Genomic DNA, 18,467 nt, shown 5'->3' on the forward strand with positions numbered 1-18,467 from the left:
CTATAATGAGTCCATAATGAGATGGTGTGTGAGTCCAGAATGATTTGAGAACCTTAAACATCAACAGTTTTGAGAAGAAGAACTAAACCCTTTTATTTCCTGTTAATTATAGAATTTTTAATGTTAATTTACTGTCTTAATGTATTTAGAAATTGTTTAGGTTCTTTTTATCATATACACATTATAATAATAATTATTATCATTATTATTATTATCAGTATTATTTTCTTTTATTATTACTTCTATTTTGTCATTTGATTTTTAAATGGACCACAATGGAAATAAGTGTTTTCACTTTCTTGTGTCGTCCATGTATTATGAACGTATTTACAACGTATTTACAATTATATTATGCACGTACATTGAACTTACTAAATAAAATCACGCACGCATACACATACACAGACCATTTCACTTTTAATATATAGATGATTTACCACTCCCTCTTGGAATGGCTTGTGAGTCCAGAATGTAATTATCAGCAGTGTCGAATGTTACTTCATTTTAACATCTCAATCAGTTATCTATTTAACTTTAATAACAGAATAATGTTCAGTTACAGTATCCAAAAATCCCTTCCCTTGACTGCTGCTACTTGGACTAACGTGACTCCCCATTTCCCCTTTGCTCAGTTTAATTTAAAAAGTTGACCCATTTTTTCGCTACTCAATCTGCATCAGGAGAGATTTAATGTTAATAAACAGAGCAGCAGAGTCACACCACGTCATTTTGTGACAGTAATCACGGCCATCTTATTTTCAGGCCAATTCTTTATTTGTTCATGTGGTTTATCACTACGTTGATGCACAAATGTTTAAATTCAGCATCAGCTCTCTTTTTATAGAAATTTCCACACCTCCAGTGTTTGCTGATTTCAAGAATGTTTGCCCTCCATGACTACTATCTACCACTAGTTTTGTTGTTTTCTGCAGACATTTGAACAGTGAACACACACTAGATGACAAGAGTACAGCAATGCCGTGTGCAGATGCAAGTGGTTCAGCAGCTGGAGCTACAGGTACAGCTGATTTATTTCTCTCTAATAGGTGTCTAATTGCAAGGTCACTGCAAAGTGAAAAACTTCTTAAGATGCTCTGGCAGTAAGTTCTCTGTGTTAAACGGTTTCAGCAGTGGAGCATTTTCACACCAGGTCTGGAAACAGAAGTGGTAGCTTTTGATAATTTAATATTCAGGATGTTCTGAAAAACAATAGTTCCCGCACCAAAACGCCTTCTTTTTTTTTTCTTCTTTTTTTTTGGTTTAGCACATCCTGTGAAGTCACTAACTCTGTGTCTATTTTGGTCTTCTGATGTAACATAGCTGAAAAAGGACAAAGAGCGACTACAAGCTATGATGGCTCATCTAAAGTCCTCTGAGCCCAAACCAGCAGCACAGCCGGTGAGTTGCTACTCCCTACAGTTAAACTAAATATTGTTTTGCTTGGAGTTGCTTTTTAACTTAATGTATTGCTTTTGTTTTTTTCTCCTTCAGGTGAATCTTATGTCCAATGTATCCTTCCCCAGACAACGTTGCCCAAAGGCTCTCCTCTTTTGAGCCTGTCTCAGAGCGCCACAGCACCACGCCCCTGACGCCACTCTCTGACTCCCCGTCAGTCATCACGCCCAGTAGCATTTTCACTGGAACACCAGTACGGAGGCGATACAGCCGGTCTGTGAGTCAAGGTAACAGTGGGATCTTCAATTACAGTCTTGCTGATTAGAACTGAAACACATGAGGCCAAATTTTGAATTATCTCAGTGTGTTAAGCAAACACTTGATGGGTAAAAGTGTAGATTTAATCGCCTGTGCGCCTGAGTGCTTACCAAAGAATGGAATAAGAGTGCAACACCAAGATCCTGGTTTTCACTTCATTGCCGCCATGCTTCCATTATTGCGGTAAAACTACGGTCATTAATCGACTGTTAATTTGACAACTATTTTGATTATCAATTAATCATTTTGAGTAATTTTATCCAAATTCTGTGATTTCAACTTTTTAAGTAGCAATATTTCTGGTTTATTTTACTTGCTACTTTGCTTTGGCAGTAAGGAGAATATATTTGGGATGTGCACAAAACAAGACATTTGAATGTGTCGTCTTAACATTGAGTATCATTTTTTTGACATTTTATGGGTTGAACAACTAATTGACTAATCAAGAAAACTGATCGATTATTCAATTATGAAAATAATAGTTAGTTGCAGCCCTATTTTGCAGGTGCCTCTGTTATTGTATACGTGGTGCATAGTGACAGTCTTCCACAGAGGAATGCGTGGGCAACCTGGGATACACACTGCAGTGAAATGTCAGATTTGTTGAATTGTCATTGTGCATTGCCCTGACCTTCGTATGTACAGCCAAAGAGTGTAGAGTAATGTGGTGATTGTGCTCACAACAGAGCAGAAGTGAAAGCTAATAACAGATGCATCGGAAATGACAGATTTGTGCAGCAACAAATTAGTTTTCTTTTGGATTTGCAGTAAGCACTGTGCCCTTACAGCAAGAAGGTCCTGGGATCGCTTCCCACATGGTCCTCTCTGTGTGGAGTTTGCATGTTCCCAGTTTCCTCTGTGCACTCCAGTTTTCCCCACTATGATAAACAAGGCAGAGTTTCTACATCTGGAGTTGGTCCCTGGGCGGCGGACCACAGCTGCCCACTGCTCCTAGTGGTTAGATTGGATATAACTGTAATTAGGATGAGTTAAATGCAGAAGACAAATTTCATTCTATGTATTTATCTGTGTACAATGGCAAACTTTAAAAGAGATACTGTGGCAACAATATTGGATGTGAATAAACACTAAGGGGAGGTGATGGTCTAGTGGTTAAACGTTGGGTTTGAGACCAGAGGTTCCTCTGTTCAAATCCCAACCTGACAGAAAAATCACTAAGGGCCCTTGGGCAAGGTCCTTAATCACCTAGTTGCTCCCGGTATGTAGTGAGCACCTTGTATGGCAGCTAGGGATGTGAATCGTACAACTCACGATTCAATTCGATTCCGATTCTTGGGGTGACGATTCGATTCAGAATCGATTTTCGATTCAAAGAGCTCTGAGAATAGTTTATTACTTAAAAAATGTTTATGTTTAAGAAAATGCAGCTTTACAAGGTTAATCAAGTGATTCTAGATGTAAATTTACTTATCTGCTTTGCTCATTCGGAGTTGGCTAGCAGTTTAGCGAAGCGCTGGTCAGTAGTCGGCAGAGACCGCTGCTCCACTTCTTTTAGCTCCGGGTGATAGCATAGCATTTGGGCTTGCGGATTTGAAGTGTTTTCAAAGTACTTGACTTTCATTTTGCAGATTTTGCACACTGCATAAGTCATGTCAAGCTCCTTCTTACGCAGCAAATAATAAAATCCAAAATGTGCCCAAACATTTGCCTTCAGCAAAGACGGTGCTGGCTGAATTAGCTCTTCGTCCGCCATGCTAAGCTACAGCCACTGAACTCTGCAGCTCACGAGTGTTTGAAGCACGCAGCAAATAAGCAAGAAAATGAAAAAAAAAAATGCTTTTTAAAAATCGATTCTTGGACATTTTGGATCGATTCAGAATCGTAATAATAAGAATCGCGATTCGGATGTGAATCGATTTTTTTCTGACACCCCTAATGGCAGCACCCTGACATCGGGGTGAATATGAGGCATAAATGTGTAAAGCACTTTGAGCATCTGATTCAGATGGAAAAGCGCTATATAAATATTTACCATTTCACCAACATAACAGTATTGAGTTCCACTTACCCATTCGTCGCTATGACTTTTGGGATTGTAGTTCTGGCGAGAGGCAAAACCCAGCAGTCACTTCCATCAGTTAATGGAAACACTGCCATTTCTTATTCTTATTCTTTTTTTTTTTTTTCTTTTTTTTTTTGTTGCCATTCTGAAAATATCACTTAAATTTACGCAAATCTGTAATGGAAACTCGGCTAGTGACTGAATGTATCAAACCACAGCCACGCTGTGCGCTCGTGTTTCTTCTGTCTGTTACAAAAGAAATTCCAGAGTTTTATGGCGTGCGTGTATAGAAATTATGTGAAAACTATTTTTTCCCCATTTTCACAGATATCGTTGACAATAAGGATTTCTACTTGAGCACAGAAGTTCGACCTCCCTTTACATACGCATCTCTCATCAGACAGGTATTGTTGGCTCCACTCACTTTATGAGGGATGGTGAAAAACTACCCAAAATTAAAATTTTTGCTTTTTTAAATAAACAAATTAGAATGAAGCAGATGGACATCTCTCTTTAAAATGGTAATAATAATAATAATAATAATAATACAGTAACTCTTTCATGTTGTTGGTCTTTTTCAGGCAATATTTGAATCACCTCGCAATCAACTGACATTAAATGAAATCTACAACTGGTTCACAAGAAACTTTGCATATTTTAGGAGTAATGCAGCAACATGGAAGGTAGGAACACTGTTGATTATTGATAGTTATATATATATATATATATATATATATATATATATATATATATATATATAATTAAGCAGCACAGGGATGCCCTGTGAGTAATTTAACTGCGTTAACCTTTAATTTTTTAATTTTTCTTACCAATATAAGCATTAATGTGGCTTTCGTTTCTGGAAAGATTGCATGTATTTACAGTGCGTGTTTGTTTTCGTGTTCTTTCTTTAATGTCTTAGAATGCAGTGAGACATAATCTCAGCCTCCATAAATGTTTTGTGCGTTTGGAAAATGTGAAGGGAGCTGTGTGGACAGTCGATGAGATTGAGTTCCACAGACGGAGGCCCCAGAAGACTGCTGGTAATGGTGGGTATAATTTGAACATAATGCGTTTTCATCTGTATTTTCCTCTAATACTATGTCAGATGAATCGCATCAAATTGTCTGACCTCGCGGCTCCACTTCATACAATAACTGCAGACAGATTTTACTGTAAAGAAGTTTTTGTTTTGCAGAAACTGAGGATGTTCTAAAAACAAACTCAAATGCATCATACTCACAAAAGAAAATGGATGGGTTTCTGAACAAAATTCCGTACGTGTGGCTTTAGTTGTCTTGGAGTGAACTTAGCTTGTAGGTGTCACCTGGGGTTCCCCTAAAGCCGAAAGTGATTGCGGCATTGTGCCTTACTTTTTTTGGCCATTTCGTTTTCTGAGATGCTGCTATGCCTTCAGATGTTGAGCTTCTTAAAGCTACAGCCATAGTTTTCGAAAACACCTGTGTTATGTGCACATACTCCGCACAAGTGGATGATGGAAAAACAGACAAAAACAACCTCTCACAGGCACTGTAGCCTCTGTAATGAAATGCAGTTCCTTGCATTGATCACTAGATGGCATTTCATTTATATTATGGACACAGACTATTAGGGATGGGTATTGATAACATTTTATCGATATCGATCCGATTCCTTTTCGATTCCCTTATCGATACCTCCTGTGAATTTTCTGTGTACTAAAGTATGCCTTACAGGTTTTCTATGTCAACATTTTATTGAGTCTTAAAGTAAATAAATATGAAATTGGTCACTGGATCCTTAAACTTTGGACATAAATAAACTCTACATAGTGGATCCTTGATCTCTGGACTAAATAGAAATAAACAAAATCTGTAGTTTTTGTCAAAAGCATTTCCTTTTGGACATTATTGGCATGAATGTCTTTCCATACATCTGAGGTGAGCTGTTGCAGCTGGCTGCGCCGCATGTCAGGATGTAATTCATAAAGAACGCAGGACGTCTCATTTTGGGGAAAAAACGTTTTAGTCTATTGTAGTTTATTGTCTGTATAACAGCGTTTGGAAAGAGGTGTCATTTTATGTAAAGCGGCAATTCGTTTTGAAGTTACTAATTCCAAGCAGACTGTCTTGGCAGAGAGCTGTGCCAATGGAACGGAGGACGATTCTCATTTCTTGACTGCAACAAGACAATAGTCCCAGTTAGTGACTTTAATCCACACAAAATGATTCACAGTTGACATATTTTAATGGCTTTGAGAGGGGTTAAGAAGTGGACTTGCCTCTTCCAAAGAGTTATTATAATTATTGCTGTTGTTGCTATTATTATTATTATTATTAATATTAATAATAATATATAAATACAAAAATTACAATTTTTAATACATTTGACTCTTTTACGACAACAAACGCTGAGCTATTAATTATTATACAGAAAACAAATGCACACAAACATGCTGAGATGCGAACAGCTAATACTGACTTTAACATTGACAATGCCATAGACATGCTAACGCATTAGCATCTGTCCCATTTTTAAGTTATAAATACATCTATCAACTGTTTCAGAAGACCATAACAGGTCGGTTTAACATAAAAGGGTATATATTACTCACAGGCATATGCTCTTTAGGGTTTTAGCGGGGAAAAATGAAGATAAAGCCAAATAAAACAAAAACCAACGAGCCAGCGGATTGAAGCATTGTTTCATTGGTTCACACTTCAAAGTGGAGTCACGCTGCAGAAGCGGTTGATTACAGACCCTGCAGCGGCTCTGTAATCAACGTTGAGAAATGATCATTTTCCGACAAACACCCTCAAAACAACGGGCGCTCTGAAGGACCGATAAGGGAATCATTAAGCAAAAGGCTATTGATGTCAGTGGATCCAATCAGTGGATACCCGAAAATAACCGCTTCTCGATACCCAACCCTACAGACTATATACTCTATGTGGAAATGAGGCATCAACCTTTGATGCAGGCAACATGAAAAGTCTGCTTCCTAACTATCGCATTCTTCAGAAGCCAAAATGAGGAGTAATTTATGCAAGTTTTTAGTCCCCGTGTTCCAGGTGCACGAATGTCTGTGGAACATTTCTCAAGGATGCAGTTTTGAGAAATGCAAAAGATGGAAAACCATACCCTGCATTTGTGGATTAGGCTCAAACCTCTGTCGCCCCTTGTAAATAAAATATAACTTGTTTTTTTGTTGTTGTTTGTTTTGTGTTGCTGCTGACAGATCTATGCTGAGGAATTCTCAGAGCCGTCAATGCTTAGTCAGTTCTGCTGTGCAGGTAAGACAAAAGTCTTATTTCAGGCCTGGAATGAATTAATATCTCGTGTGTGTTGTTTGAAGCTGCTGTAGTGAACAGAAAGGTGAGAGCAGCAGACACCGCTGGGCATTTTTGTTTGCAAAAAGTCAAAAGAAAGATGCCAGCGCCGTGTCAGCGTGCATTGTGTGCAGTGGTGTACATGTGAATAATTATAATGTTTTTGTTTTTCAGAGTGGTGGTCTCGACTGCCACAATCCTCTTTTCAACCCTGCTGCGATGGGCAGCATCTCGTTTCACTCGCTGCCGCACATTCTGCAGGAGCAGGTGAACGGCGCTCTCGCTGGCGGATCTGGATACCAAAGTGACAGCAGTGCCACACAGTCTCCTCCTCAAGCTTTGTAAGTGTCCACAGGACAAAATAAATAAAAATAACTTCACCTCCCTGTTTCATTGTCCTGATACACAGTCAGCTCCATAGGTGTGAGAACAGTGGCACAAGTTTGTAATGTTGCCTTTGTGTTACCACCACAGTGGAGCTGAAATGCAACAATCAAATTCTGCTCATAGTTTAGACTTTGAGTTTTATGTAAGAGGTTTAACAAAAGTATTACATTAGCAATTTAGGAATTACTCCCATTTTTTATACACAAGCCCTCCATTTTCAGAGGTCATAATTATGTAATTGAATAAGCAAATAGTTGTATTTTTGTCAATACAAACTATCAGTTTTACAGCAGTCAGGAGATGAATACATGAACATTTACAATTTATTGAATATGTTTTGAACTTAATTTATGTATAGTATGGTAAATCTGTCCTGAGGAGGCAGTTCTAAAAAACCGATGGTACAAGAAGCAAGTTAGTGAGGGAAGCTGTCAAGACAGCTCTGAAGGGGTCAGTTTTCTATGGCTTTGTATAGGAAACTATGGATAGTGCAACTTTTGTCTGTACCTTCACCAACTACACAGATTCATAGTGCAGTGACGTAGAGGGGTTTCATTAAAAAAGTGAAATTTCAGCTACAATTTGCCAGAAGGCACATGGAAGACTCAAGCCTGGATTTAATGTTTTCTTGGATGAAAATCCTTCTCTGTTTGACTGAAATATGAAGCTGTATAATTGGTGGTACCAAAACAGGCACTGTATACAGTTTCTGTCATCACAGCAACAGAAACCAGTAACTGCTTCAGAAGTGTCATGAGTATCTTGGTGGCTTCTCTCACTTGTCTCCTCCTTACACATTCAAATTCATAGTTCAGGTCTGAACTGATAGGTCTGATAAGGAATACCCTGAATTACATCCGAGACATACTCACTGGGAATGTTTATGTATCCATTCCCTGACTTGTAAAAATAAAATGGCCAGTAAAAGTTCAAATGGAAGCAGTATGTATTACACTGTAATTCCTAAATAGATAAAGCAATATTTCTGTTATAGTGGGGCAGATATGTGAAATGATGATGTGTTTCATGAAAATACACCAGATTTTGGCATTGATCATTATCCATATAATAAAAGGCAAGTGGCCTCTGTGTGTATGTGTATCCAGAGCATCAAATGAAATCCAGAAAAAGCTGACTTTCGTCCTTTGGCATACTTATGTATTTTTTCATGAGGATTCAAGTCGTGAAAACAGCAAGATGATCGGACCAATACACACTTTCACAATAAGAGCCTGTATTTTAAATAAAAGCCTGTGAGGTTGCTGCAAACCTGACAGAATTCATCAGTCTGTCCATCCTCTAACATCCCAAACAGCAGAATCAAATCTGGACATTTTCTGTATGCATGTGACCCCAAACTCAGAATTAACATGTTCACACTCCAGACAAAACAGCTAAATTGTGTCTCAGCAGTGTCTCACACAAGCCAAGAAAAAAAAGGGAAAAGAAATTTGATGAACACGGACACAGTGCAAATATAAAACTTCAGTTATTCTGAATTTCTTTACATGGAATATTGTAGTGGTTAAACAGCTTCAGAAAAGCTTATTTATGACCAAAAAAAAAAAAAAATCATTTTCAGAAAATTGAACACAACTGAAAACAGATTAAACCTTCAATAAAACAAGAAACATTTCTATGTCAATTCTTAAAAATGTAGCATAACTGTAAACAGATTTTCCCCAAAAGTCAGCTGTTGTCCATATATAGTACAAATGACCACATCTAGAACCCGTAGTTCCCCACAGGTCAACGTCCAAGTACAATAATAATAAAATAGATGTCATGTCTTTTTTTTAAATCAGTGTAATTTCTTACACTCTGAATCCATTCTGACCATAATTACATTGATTTTAAAGAGAAAATTGAGCTTGGCATGGTATCTTTATTGTTATTTTTACTATTATTATTAGAATATATCAAACAATGTCTCCACAATATTTTGTGTTTATCATAAAACACAATTGTAGTGATATTTTACACAAATCTGTCCTACTTTTAAACCCCTTGATTTAAAGCTGGGAGTCTACACTGAAGGAACATCTTGATTATTTCATTTCCTCTGTATGGTGGTGATGAACAGAAGCAAAATAAGGAGTGTGTGTCACTGTCCAAGTACTTATGGTCCTGACTGTACAGTTTAATGATGTTTGGGCTCCATTGTAATTTAATCCAAAATAGCATGCCTGCTTTTCTGCGTCTTCCTCACACCAGCATTAAAGAGGAGCAGGAAGACGAAGGTGCAACTGAAAACTATCTGTACGAATCTCCAGAGAGCACCAACGAGCACGGCCACAGCCCAGAGATGATGATCCATGACGAAGACGGCAGCAGCCCAGAGACGCCAAACCTTCAGTTCGACCGCGTGCCTTCGCTCTGACTGCAAGGCCCGCCCACTCTCGACTCGTGCAACTTCACGATTCCTCCCCAATAAATAAATATATAAACACAACTGCTTCACCTTCATAACCGAACAGTCTCTCATGAAGGAAACACATTTTTCATCTTTTCTTATCCCATGACTTTAATCAAGCTCTTGGTTCTGTCTGTAACGTCGAGTGAGTTCACAGAAACATAAGTGAGACTATTTGGATTTTGTTTTTTTAATTCATTTTTAATTTTATTCAATTTTTAATTTTTTTTTATATCTGTACACAGAAGAACATTATGTATGGAGAAGCCAAAGCAAAGGGAACATTGATGGTTAGCACTTCAGTTTTTCCCTTCTATATAGATACATTATGTTATGTTGGTGCCACACTACCTGATTTTTAGTTTTCAGAAAATAGACAAAGTTAAAATTGTTGCTTTTAAACTGAAAAAAAAAAATGTTCACTGCCAACATGATCTGATATATTTCTATTTAAGATGTACTCGGTTGACCAAAAGAATGAAAAGCTTTATATTTGTTGGTGTTTTTCCACCTCATATCGTAAATATTGATGAATTACTTCTGAATGATCTCATGAGAGTAGATAATGTAGATTTACTGTTCCTGTAAACAAATGCATCTCTGAATAATAAATTCCTCGTGATAAATGTCTCTGTACGTCTGCTTTCATTATTGTTATAATCACAAAGCAATAACAAATTCTTAATTGATGGAACAAAACAATCTTTACCAGAATATACTTTTCTTCAGCCCTATGTGACGTCTTTCCAGTTTTGCCAGGTGCACTTACTATAAGTAACATGGACATTGTGTCTTGCTGCAAAATAATTAATGCATGAGCAGATTCTCATTAATCCCTATCTTTAAATTTTGGGGGCAGATCAGCCAAAGGTCAAGTTTAACAGTGACAAAAAGATAACATTTTTTCCAGGGTATAACTGCAAACATCTGAGCAGATGGACAATGCAGCACTTCTATTATTCAGTAAATTTGTAATTATGTGGTATCAAGAATGTGGTAATGTTGCAAATATGGGAAAATATATCTTAATGGTCTTTAAAAACATTCTCTAGGATATCTTAATAAGCAGTTAGGCTGAAGAATGTGATCTAAAGCTTATTGATCCCATAACCATTTGTCATGTGGTATAAGTGTGACATCACTGAACCCCCCCCCCCCTTTTTTTTTTTTTTGGAAATTTTAGCAATCATGTTTGTTTCCTATATCCAACTTGTAATGACCAAGCTCCATGTGAGATGTGTCCTATGAGAGTTTCTGCAATCCCTCACTCTACACCAAACAATGAGATTATTATTTTATGATTTAAGGATTGGGCAGAGAAAAACGTCCTGCAAAATGAAACAAGCAGTGTCAGTAATGCATTTAAAAAATAAACCAGATCTACTCTCAAATTTAGCAGACAATGTCTGTGATCAATGCCACATAACAAAAGGCAGCATTTTGTAAATCTGACAGTTTAACAAAAAAACTGCATGAAAATTGATTTGTAAACAAACTACACAAAAAAGAGGGTGTTTTAGTCACAGGAATATGATGTAAAAATAAAATGACTGCTTGAAATGAATTAATTCCAGTGGTTGTAACATCCTAAATTACTGGAATGTTAATATAATTCTACTTTATTTTATTTTTTTATGTGCATATAATAGAAAAAGAAATTATTTAATTTGAGCAATAAAATTACAGAAATTTCAAATCTGTCAAGGATAATACAAGAAACCTTCCAAAATAGAGTGCCTGCACTGTGGACCTTGAAGACATTTATGATAAACAAGCAGGCATACATAGAGGAGATAATAAGTAATGATACAGTAATATTATTATCTGAAATGATCCAAAATATGTCAATCCCACATGAAAAAATAAAATATACTAAAAGTAACTATGAACAAATGAAAAAGCTAGTAATATGTATAATTCAAGTTATTTTATTTAAATTGCACCAAATCACAACACTGCCTCAAGGTGCTTCACACAGGTAAGGTCCAACTTTACCCCCCCCCCCCCCCCCCCAGCAAGCACAGGCAACCATGGTAATAAAAAACTCCCTCTGGGGTTTTTGAGGAAGAAACCTCAAGCAGACCAGACTCAGAGAGGGGTGTCCCACTGTTTGGGCCATTCTAACAGTTACAAGGCTTTTACAAAAGATGAAGAAAGAAAAAGTGCAAATGGTCCATCTTGGTGCAGAGTCTCTAGTTTCAACTCTTGAATACTTCTGATAGCAGATGTCGTATGCCATTGCCAGGATAGCCTGATCCTCTGGAAGCAGTACCAGTTCCTGGAATCCCAGACACAGCAAATCAGAGAGAGAAAAAAGAGCAAAATTGGTCTACTGGAGATAACAGCACCTAAGGCATGAGTTCACCAGCAGCAAATCAACAGGGAAGCAGAAACATTAAAGTGGTTGCTGGCAGCTAGCCCTGAGCTTCACTAACAGACCCAGAATTTCGATATAGTGAGGGTGCTCTGTTACAGCTGGTATGCAAGTCATATAAGAGGGGAATAGATGAGTCTTTAGTCTGGACTTGAATTACGACAGAATCCGACTGTTTTATCTTTGCAGGGAGATCCTTCGACAGGACAGGAATACAGGAAGAGAAGACTGGCCTGCTGAGATTTTTTATAGCTTTAGGGACACAAAGAAATCGAGTCCTGAGAACGTAGAGCACGGGCTAGTACATAGGGTTTAATTTAGTCAGCAGGGAGGCGGTAGTCCGTAAGTAAAGATTAAACGACTCAAAGCAGTGCATATACGGTTTGAATGCAGGACGCGGAGTAACACCACTCCGCTTCGCATCATGTTTTAGACTCCGCATCGTGCATTCAAACCGTATAATACACAGCTTTGAGTGTTTAATCAGCTTATACCATGGTCCCACACAGTGAGCTAACATAAATATTTAACTTTTTTCGTGTTCTCTTCTTTCCCGTCTTCAATCTTGTCCAGTTCGTCCAATGTTCTTCTCGTTTGCTCTCCTCCTCTTCCCATTCCTCAAACATTTCATTTTGTCCAAAAATATTAACATTCACTTGGAAATCCATGTTTTATCACGTTTCTGTCATTCACCTGTCAAAACACAGCTGATCTGCACCAAACTGATTTGCGCGTTGCTGTGGTGACGACCAGAGCGGAGTGATATTACAGTGACTTAACTCGCCGAACTACGTGTGCGTATACATGAAAATAATGTACGCTAGTTAGACATGGAATTCTCACTGACCATGGTATAAATGATTTTATAAGTTAGTAACAAAACTTTAAAATCATACCTCACAGAAACAGGAAGCCAATGAAAGGATATCAAAATCTGTGTTATGTGGTCAAACTTTCTACGTCTTGTCAAAGTTCTAGCATCAGCATTTTGAACCAACTGGAGACTGAGGTAAGCCAGAGGACAGGATGTTGCAATAATCCAGTCTAGAAGAGACAAAGGCATAAATCAGAGTCTCTGTCATCAGTTTAGAGACAGGATGGGACGAATCCTCCTTATGTTACGTGTATCAATTTCTTGACGGGGTTAACAACTGAATAAACTAAATTAAATCTATGGAGGTCACCAATTTCAGGAGATTGAACAGCTGCTTGTTTTGACATGCCCAGTCAGAAAACCTGGTAACATTATAATTGGTTTACACGCGCTAATTGAAGCGCGATAAATTGTGGCCAGATCGATGTGTTTTCTGCCGTTGCTCCTTAATCCTCATGTTTGATGAGTGACTTGTCTGAATGTGGATTTGCTGCCAATATAAAAGTGTAATTGAATAGAATTTAGAGCTGCACATGTATGCACAGGGTGTTATAGCAGCGAGTATTGATCGGCATTGTGTGTGTGTGCATGATGATCTGAGGCACTAAATATCAGAGGAGCTCGGCTTGCACATCGTGCACATCCCGCTCCTGGACAGTTAACCAGCAGCACAGAGGTAATTCTAATCTTAAATGACTGAGCAGAGCTATTTTGTTTTTCTTCCTCTGTGTGAATAGTTCTTGCACGGTTTTTATTATGCAGGACATGAATGCTGCATGTGGCAGAAATAGTTTGTGTTGAGAAGATATTTGGTGTGACCCCTCATTGCTGTTTTATTTGAGTGCCTATGTTTTCTCTTCACATTACAGCACAGTGTAAGATGTCATCTGGTTCCCACTGTCCTGTGAAGGATCAGGAATGTATCAAGCTGGATCACATAGGAGATCATGTGTCTGAGGGTATGTTTCTCACCTTTACCGCAAATGGCTTCCAAATAGAAGCCAAGATTTATAGACATTTATAGACATTTTATATCACAACATTATAATCAGTTAATATTATCATATCCACCTAATTTTATATACAACTTTATGTTTTGTTATTTTGTGCTACTTTTTCCAGTTAGTTATTCAATTTAGATTCAGTTAAGTTTATGTTTATATTTATTTGGGATTCATTAAGCTTTATTCAGTCTTAGATTTTGTTAACATCTGGTTTTCAACTCACTTAACATTATAGTCATTTAGATTTAGATTTATTAACAGTCATTATTTATATTCAGCAGACTTAATCTCCAGTTAATTCAAGACTTGATTAATTTTAATCATGAACTTTAGATTCCCTTAGCTTTATATTCACATTTATATTACATATCTTTGTATTCAGCTAGTTTTAACTTCAGTTAGCTTTATATCCAATTTCATTTAAATCCAGTTAGTTTTAACTTTGGTTAGCTTTATATCCTGTTACCTTAATATCCAGTTAGTTTTAGATTTGGCTACCTTTATATCCTGTTGCTTTTATATCCTTTATGTCCAGTTAGTTTTAGGTTTGGTTTGTTAGCTTTATAGCCTGTTACCTTAATATCCAGTTAGTTTTGGGTTTGTTTAGCTTTGTGTTCTGTTACCTTTATATCCAGTTAGTTTTTACTTTGGTTCTGTTACCATTATATCCAGTTAGTTTTAGGTTTGGTTAGCTTTATATTCTGTTACCTTTATATCCAGTTAGTTTTAGGTTTGGTTAGCTTTATATTCTGTTACCTTTATATCCAGTTAGTTTTAGGTTTGGTTAGCTTTGTGTTCTGTTACCTTTATATCCAGTTAGTTTTTACTTTGGTTCTGTTACCATTATATCCAGTTAGTTTTTACTTTGGTTCTGTTACCATTATATCCAGTTAGTTTTAGGTTTGGTTAGCTTTATATTCTGTTACCGTTATATCCAGTTAGTTTTTACTTTGGTTCTGTTACCATTATATCCAGTTAGTTTTAGGTTTGGTTAGCTTTATATTCTGTTACCTTTATATCCAGTTAGTTTTAGGTTTGGTTAGCTTTGTGTTCAGTTACCTTTATAACCTTAGTTTTTAGTTTGGTTAGCTTTAGATTTTGTTACCGTTATATCCAGTTAGTTTTGGGTTTGGTTAGCTTTATATTCTGTTTCCTTTATATCCAATTAGTTTTAGCTTTGTTAAGTTTTATATTCTATTGGGTCTATATTCAGTTAGTTTTAGGTTCAGTTACCTTTTTACCCAGTTAGTTTTTACTTTGGCTACCTTTTTATCCTGTCATCCCGTTAGTTTTGGGTTTGTTTAGCTTTGTGTTCTGTTACCTTTATATCCAGTTAGTTTTTACTTTGGTTCTGTTACCTTTATATCCAATTAGTTTTTACTTTGGCTACCTTTATATCCTGTCATCCCATTTTGTCATCATCAAAACATGTACATCCACAAGCAAAACATCGCTCCAACTCACCCAGGCTGAAACCACATCAGGGCGGAGGCTGGTGTGGTGGTACTTAGTCAGGCTCAGTGGGATATGTGATATTGCGCTTATTGGCTGTATGAGGAGAGCAGATTTTTCTCACGACAGCACATTTTCCTTCAAGCTTCATTCAACCCAGGAAAATTAAGCAAATCAATAGTCTGTGGCTGAATGTACACTGAGCAAGTTTCCTTGAGCTTTCGCCTCTGTGACATAATGTACTTTAATGGTGCATTGAATAATTAAAACTCTGACAACCTGATACAGCGTGTCTAACTGAACTGATTCAGCCCTGAATTTAAAGATGAATCTAATTCAGTCTAATCCGGAATAAGTTTTTTTTGTTTGTTTGTTTGTTTGTTTGTTTGCATTGCTTGTGTCCTCCATCAAAGACATTGTCCCTGAGCCTGTGCTCTTCAGCCCATCTAAGAAGATGAAGGGGAAGTTGGTGGTCAGTGGGGGGCGCCGACTGAGCACCATCTCAGACCAACAACCAGATGAGCCGGACATCGATCGCAGTTCCCATGATCCCCTGGGTGGCAGTGAGTGTGGTGGATCCAGCTTCTCCTTGAGTTCTGACAAGTGGAAGAACAGCAGCAGCTGTTTTTCCTCAGAAGAATCGTCCCAGCCCGATGCTGGAGGTAATTCTGCTAAACTATTAAAAATTGAAGCTACAGTGTGTATGATTTAGGAGTGGTTATTGGCATAAGTAGAATATACCACTCATAACCATCTGTTCATCAGTGTATAATTACCTGCAATTATTAAGTGATGTGTTTTACAAGCTTGGAATGAGCCCTTCCACCCCCCCTCATGGAGTCCACCATGTTGCACCACCATGTTGATACAGCAACCCAAAAGGAACACACTTACTCTTCCTTTTGCATTTTGTAACATGGCCGGAAGACTGAAGAAAAGAATTAGAGGAATCAGTGGTTTCTCTTTCATACACCGTCCACTGGTTGCTTGTGCAGGATAACAAGTTTGAGAACCCTCATTTTTGTGGAATGGGGGAACATACGTATTGCTTCTCACAAGAGAAGGCAAAGGAGCAAAAATGTTAAATGACTGTACTTCCTCTGGAGGCTCAGATCTTTCAACGTCTGCAACAACATGTTGCAGATGTTTTATTGCTCGCTGGTCTCCAGTGTCATTTTCTATGCTGTAGTGTGCTGGGCAGCAGGCTGAAAGCAGCTGACATGAGCAAACTCAACAAGCTCACCAGGAAAGCTGACTCTGTCCTGGGGTTTGAGCTACAGTCTGTGGTGGAGGTGTCAGAGAGGAGGATGCCGAGGAAACTGCTCAGTATCAGGGACAACACCTTCCAGCCCTTGCATGCCACACTAATGTCCTGTCAGAGCACCTTCAGCCATAGACTGAGACCACCGAGGTGCACCACAGAACGCCACAGGAGGTTTTTCCTACCTGTGGCAATCAAGCTGTATAACTCCTCCCCCTTCTACAGGATCAATGCATAACTGAACAGCGTTATTCAGAGTTGTTCAGTTGCTCAGCGTTATGTGCAATATTGTTGAACATCTTGTGCAGATGTTAAAAAAATACATAATACTAGTTGAACAGTTATTCAAAGTTATCCAGCTAGAGTTATATGTAATATTGTTGAACATTTTGTGCAAATGTCTTTAAAAAAACCTTCTTTACTGTTTACTGTTACGGTTTCAGTACTCTGGCAGATAATTTCCTTTGGGATAAATCAAGTTAATCTTATTCCTATTCTTAAAGGCAACCACATCGTGACTGGTGATGGCATAATGCAATCTGCAACCTCACCGCTAGATGTCACTAAATCACACACACTGTAACTTTAATAACATCACAATTGTGTATTTCTATAGTTGGTTTGTAATCAGAGGCGTTTAGATGATGTTTATGCAAAATAATTTGAACTGGTATTTCCTTTCTTTGCTCTTATTTTTCATTTCTGCCCCTAGATGATTGCGCAGCAGTTCTGCTTGCCTGTCTGTACTGCCATTTCCACGAGTTAATGGTTATGTTACCGGATACATGTGAAAGGGCAGTGACTCGCTGCTTTCCCTCATACAAACACATCAAGGAGTGTGGGGAAAAAGACCAGCCAGAGAAAGACTGCTGTAACTGCAACGTGGAACTGGACTGGAGTTTATGCAACTCCTGTAAGGACACAGCAGAACTCTTAGAACTGGCCATGGAGATATCAGAGGTGTGCTATCGCTGAAAATGTCCTACTCGAAAATGAAATCTGTAACCCAACCCCACTATAATTAAAGTAACATTATATCATTACTTTCCATTATTATTGGATCTTTATGTGCATCTTAATGCCAGATGCACATAAAGACCAGAAAAGAAACATCAGTGGCTTTTACTGAAACATCATCGTCGCAGGTTCACATAAGGAAAGAAGGTGAACAGCTGAATAGCACTGTGATGGTTTCTCCACTCCTGCATGAAAAATAAAATGAAAAAAAATCCCATACACCGAAAGCATGTAAATTTCAGTATTTCCTCGCTGTTCAGTTGGTCACAGTGCACACCTTCACATTTCCTTGCATTAATTTAAAAATAACAGTACAATAAATTCTTGATGGACTTATGGGCAGCTTTTATAAACAACAAACAAATAATGGTAGTAATAATAATAATCAAAAGGGATAAGGAGTTACCATTATGTAGAGATGTTTAATTCCTAGTCACATTACCTGTTTGTGTCCTTGGACAAGACATTTGTACTGTCCCGGTCCCAACAAATCTGTAGATGCGTACCCGGGTGATTCTTAGACTACGGGCACTTATTATGTCCTTTGATCATACTGTATGAAAAACAAAAAAGGAGAAATTTCACACTTTTATAGTTATCTTTACAATGAAAGTGTGTTAAGAAATTTGTTCTTGTAGTCT

The 18,467-nt window shown here is 37.7% G+C and overlaps 2 protein-coding genes across 2 annotated transcripts; both read left to right on the forward strand.

The window, feature by feature from the left end:
- The first annotated feature begins 317 nt into the window (after nucleotides 1-317).
- On the forward strand, nucleotides 318-10,253 carry LOC117511499 (forkhead box protein P1-B-like). Its single transcript, XM_034171517.1, is given in 13 exon segments — nucleotides 318-334; nucleotides 933-971; nucleotides 973-1,018; nucleotides 1,321-1,398; nucleotides 1,492-1,516; nucleotides 1,519-1,578; nucleotides 1,581-1,682; nucleotides 4,064-4,140; nucleotides 4,318-4,419; nucleotides 4,659-4,789; nucleotides 6,954-7,008; nucleotides 7,219-7,385; nucleotides 9,646-10,253. Coding segments are annotated over 13 exon segments (1,065 nt in total). The 3' UTR covers nucleotides 9,812-10,253.
- A 3,429-nt stretch (nucleotides 10,254-13,682) lies between these two features.
- Nucleotides 13,683-17,865, forward strand: LOC117512722 (myoD family inhibitor domain-containing protein 2-like). The gene is made up of 4 exons (XM_034172905.1): nucleotides 13,683-13,768; nucleotides 13,962-14,051; nucleotides 15,962-16,210; nucleotides 17,522-17,865. The coding sequence occupies exons 2-4, from the start codon at nucleotides 13,973-13,975 to the stop codon at nucleotides 17,782-17,784; spliced, it is 591 nt and encodes a 196-aa protein (XP_034028796.1). The 5' UTR covers nucleotides 13,683-13,768; nucleotides 13,962-13,972; the 3' UTR covers nucleotides 17,785-17,865.
- Nucleotides 17,866-18,467: the final 602 nt, after the last annotated feature.

Source organism: Thalassophryne amazonica, chromosome 6 (assembly GCF_902500255.1).
Source record: "Thalassophryne amazonica chromosome 6, fThaAma1.1, whole genome shotgun sequence".
Lineage (NCBI taxonomy): Eukaryota > Metazoa > Chordata > Actinopteri > Batrachoidiformes > Batrachoididae > Thalassophryne > Thalassophryne amazonica.

Coding starts and splice junctions, on each gene's coding strand:
- LOC117512722 (XM_034172905.1), top strand. CDS start 13,973: ATGTCATCTGGTTCCCACTGTCCTGTGAAGGATCAGGAATGTATCAAG. Junction 14,052..15,961: donor AGGAGATCATGTGTCTGAGG/GTATGTTTCTCA, acceptor CCTCCATCAAAG/ACATTGTCCCTGAGCCTGTG. Junction 16,211..17,521: donor GTCCCAGCCCGATGCTGGAG/GTAATTCTGCTA, acceptor TTCTGCCCCTAG/ATGATTGCGCAGCAGTTCTG.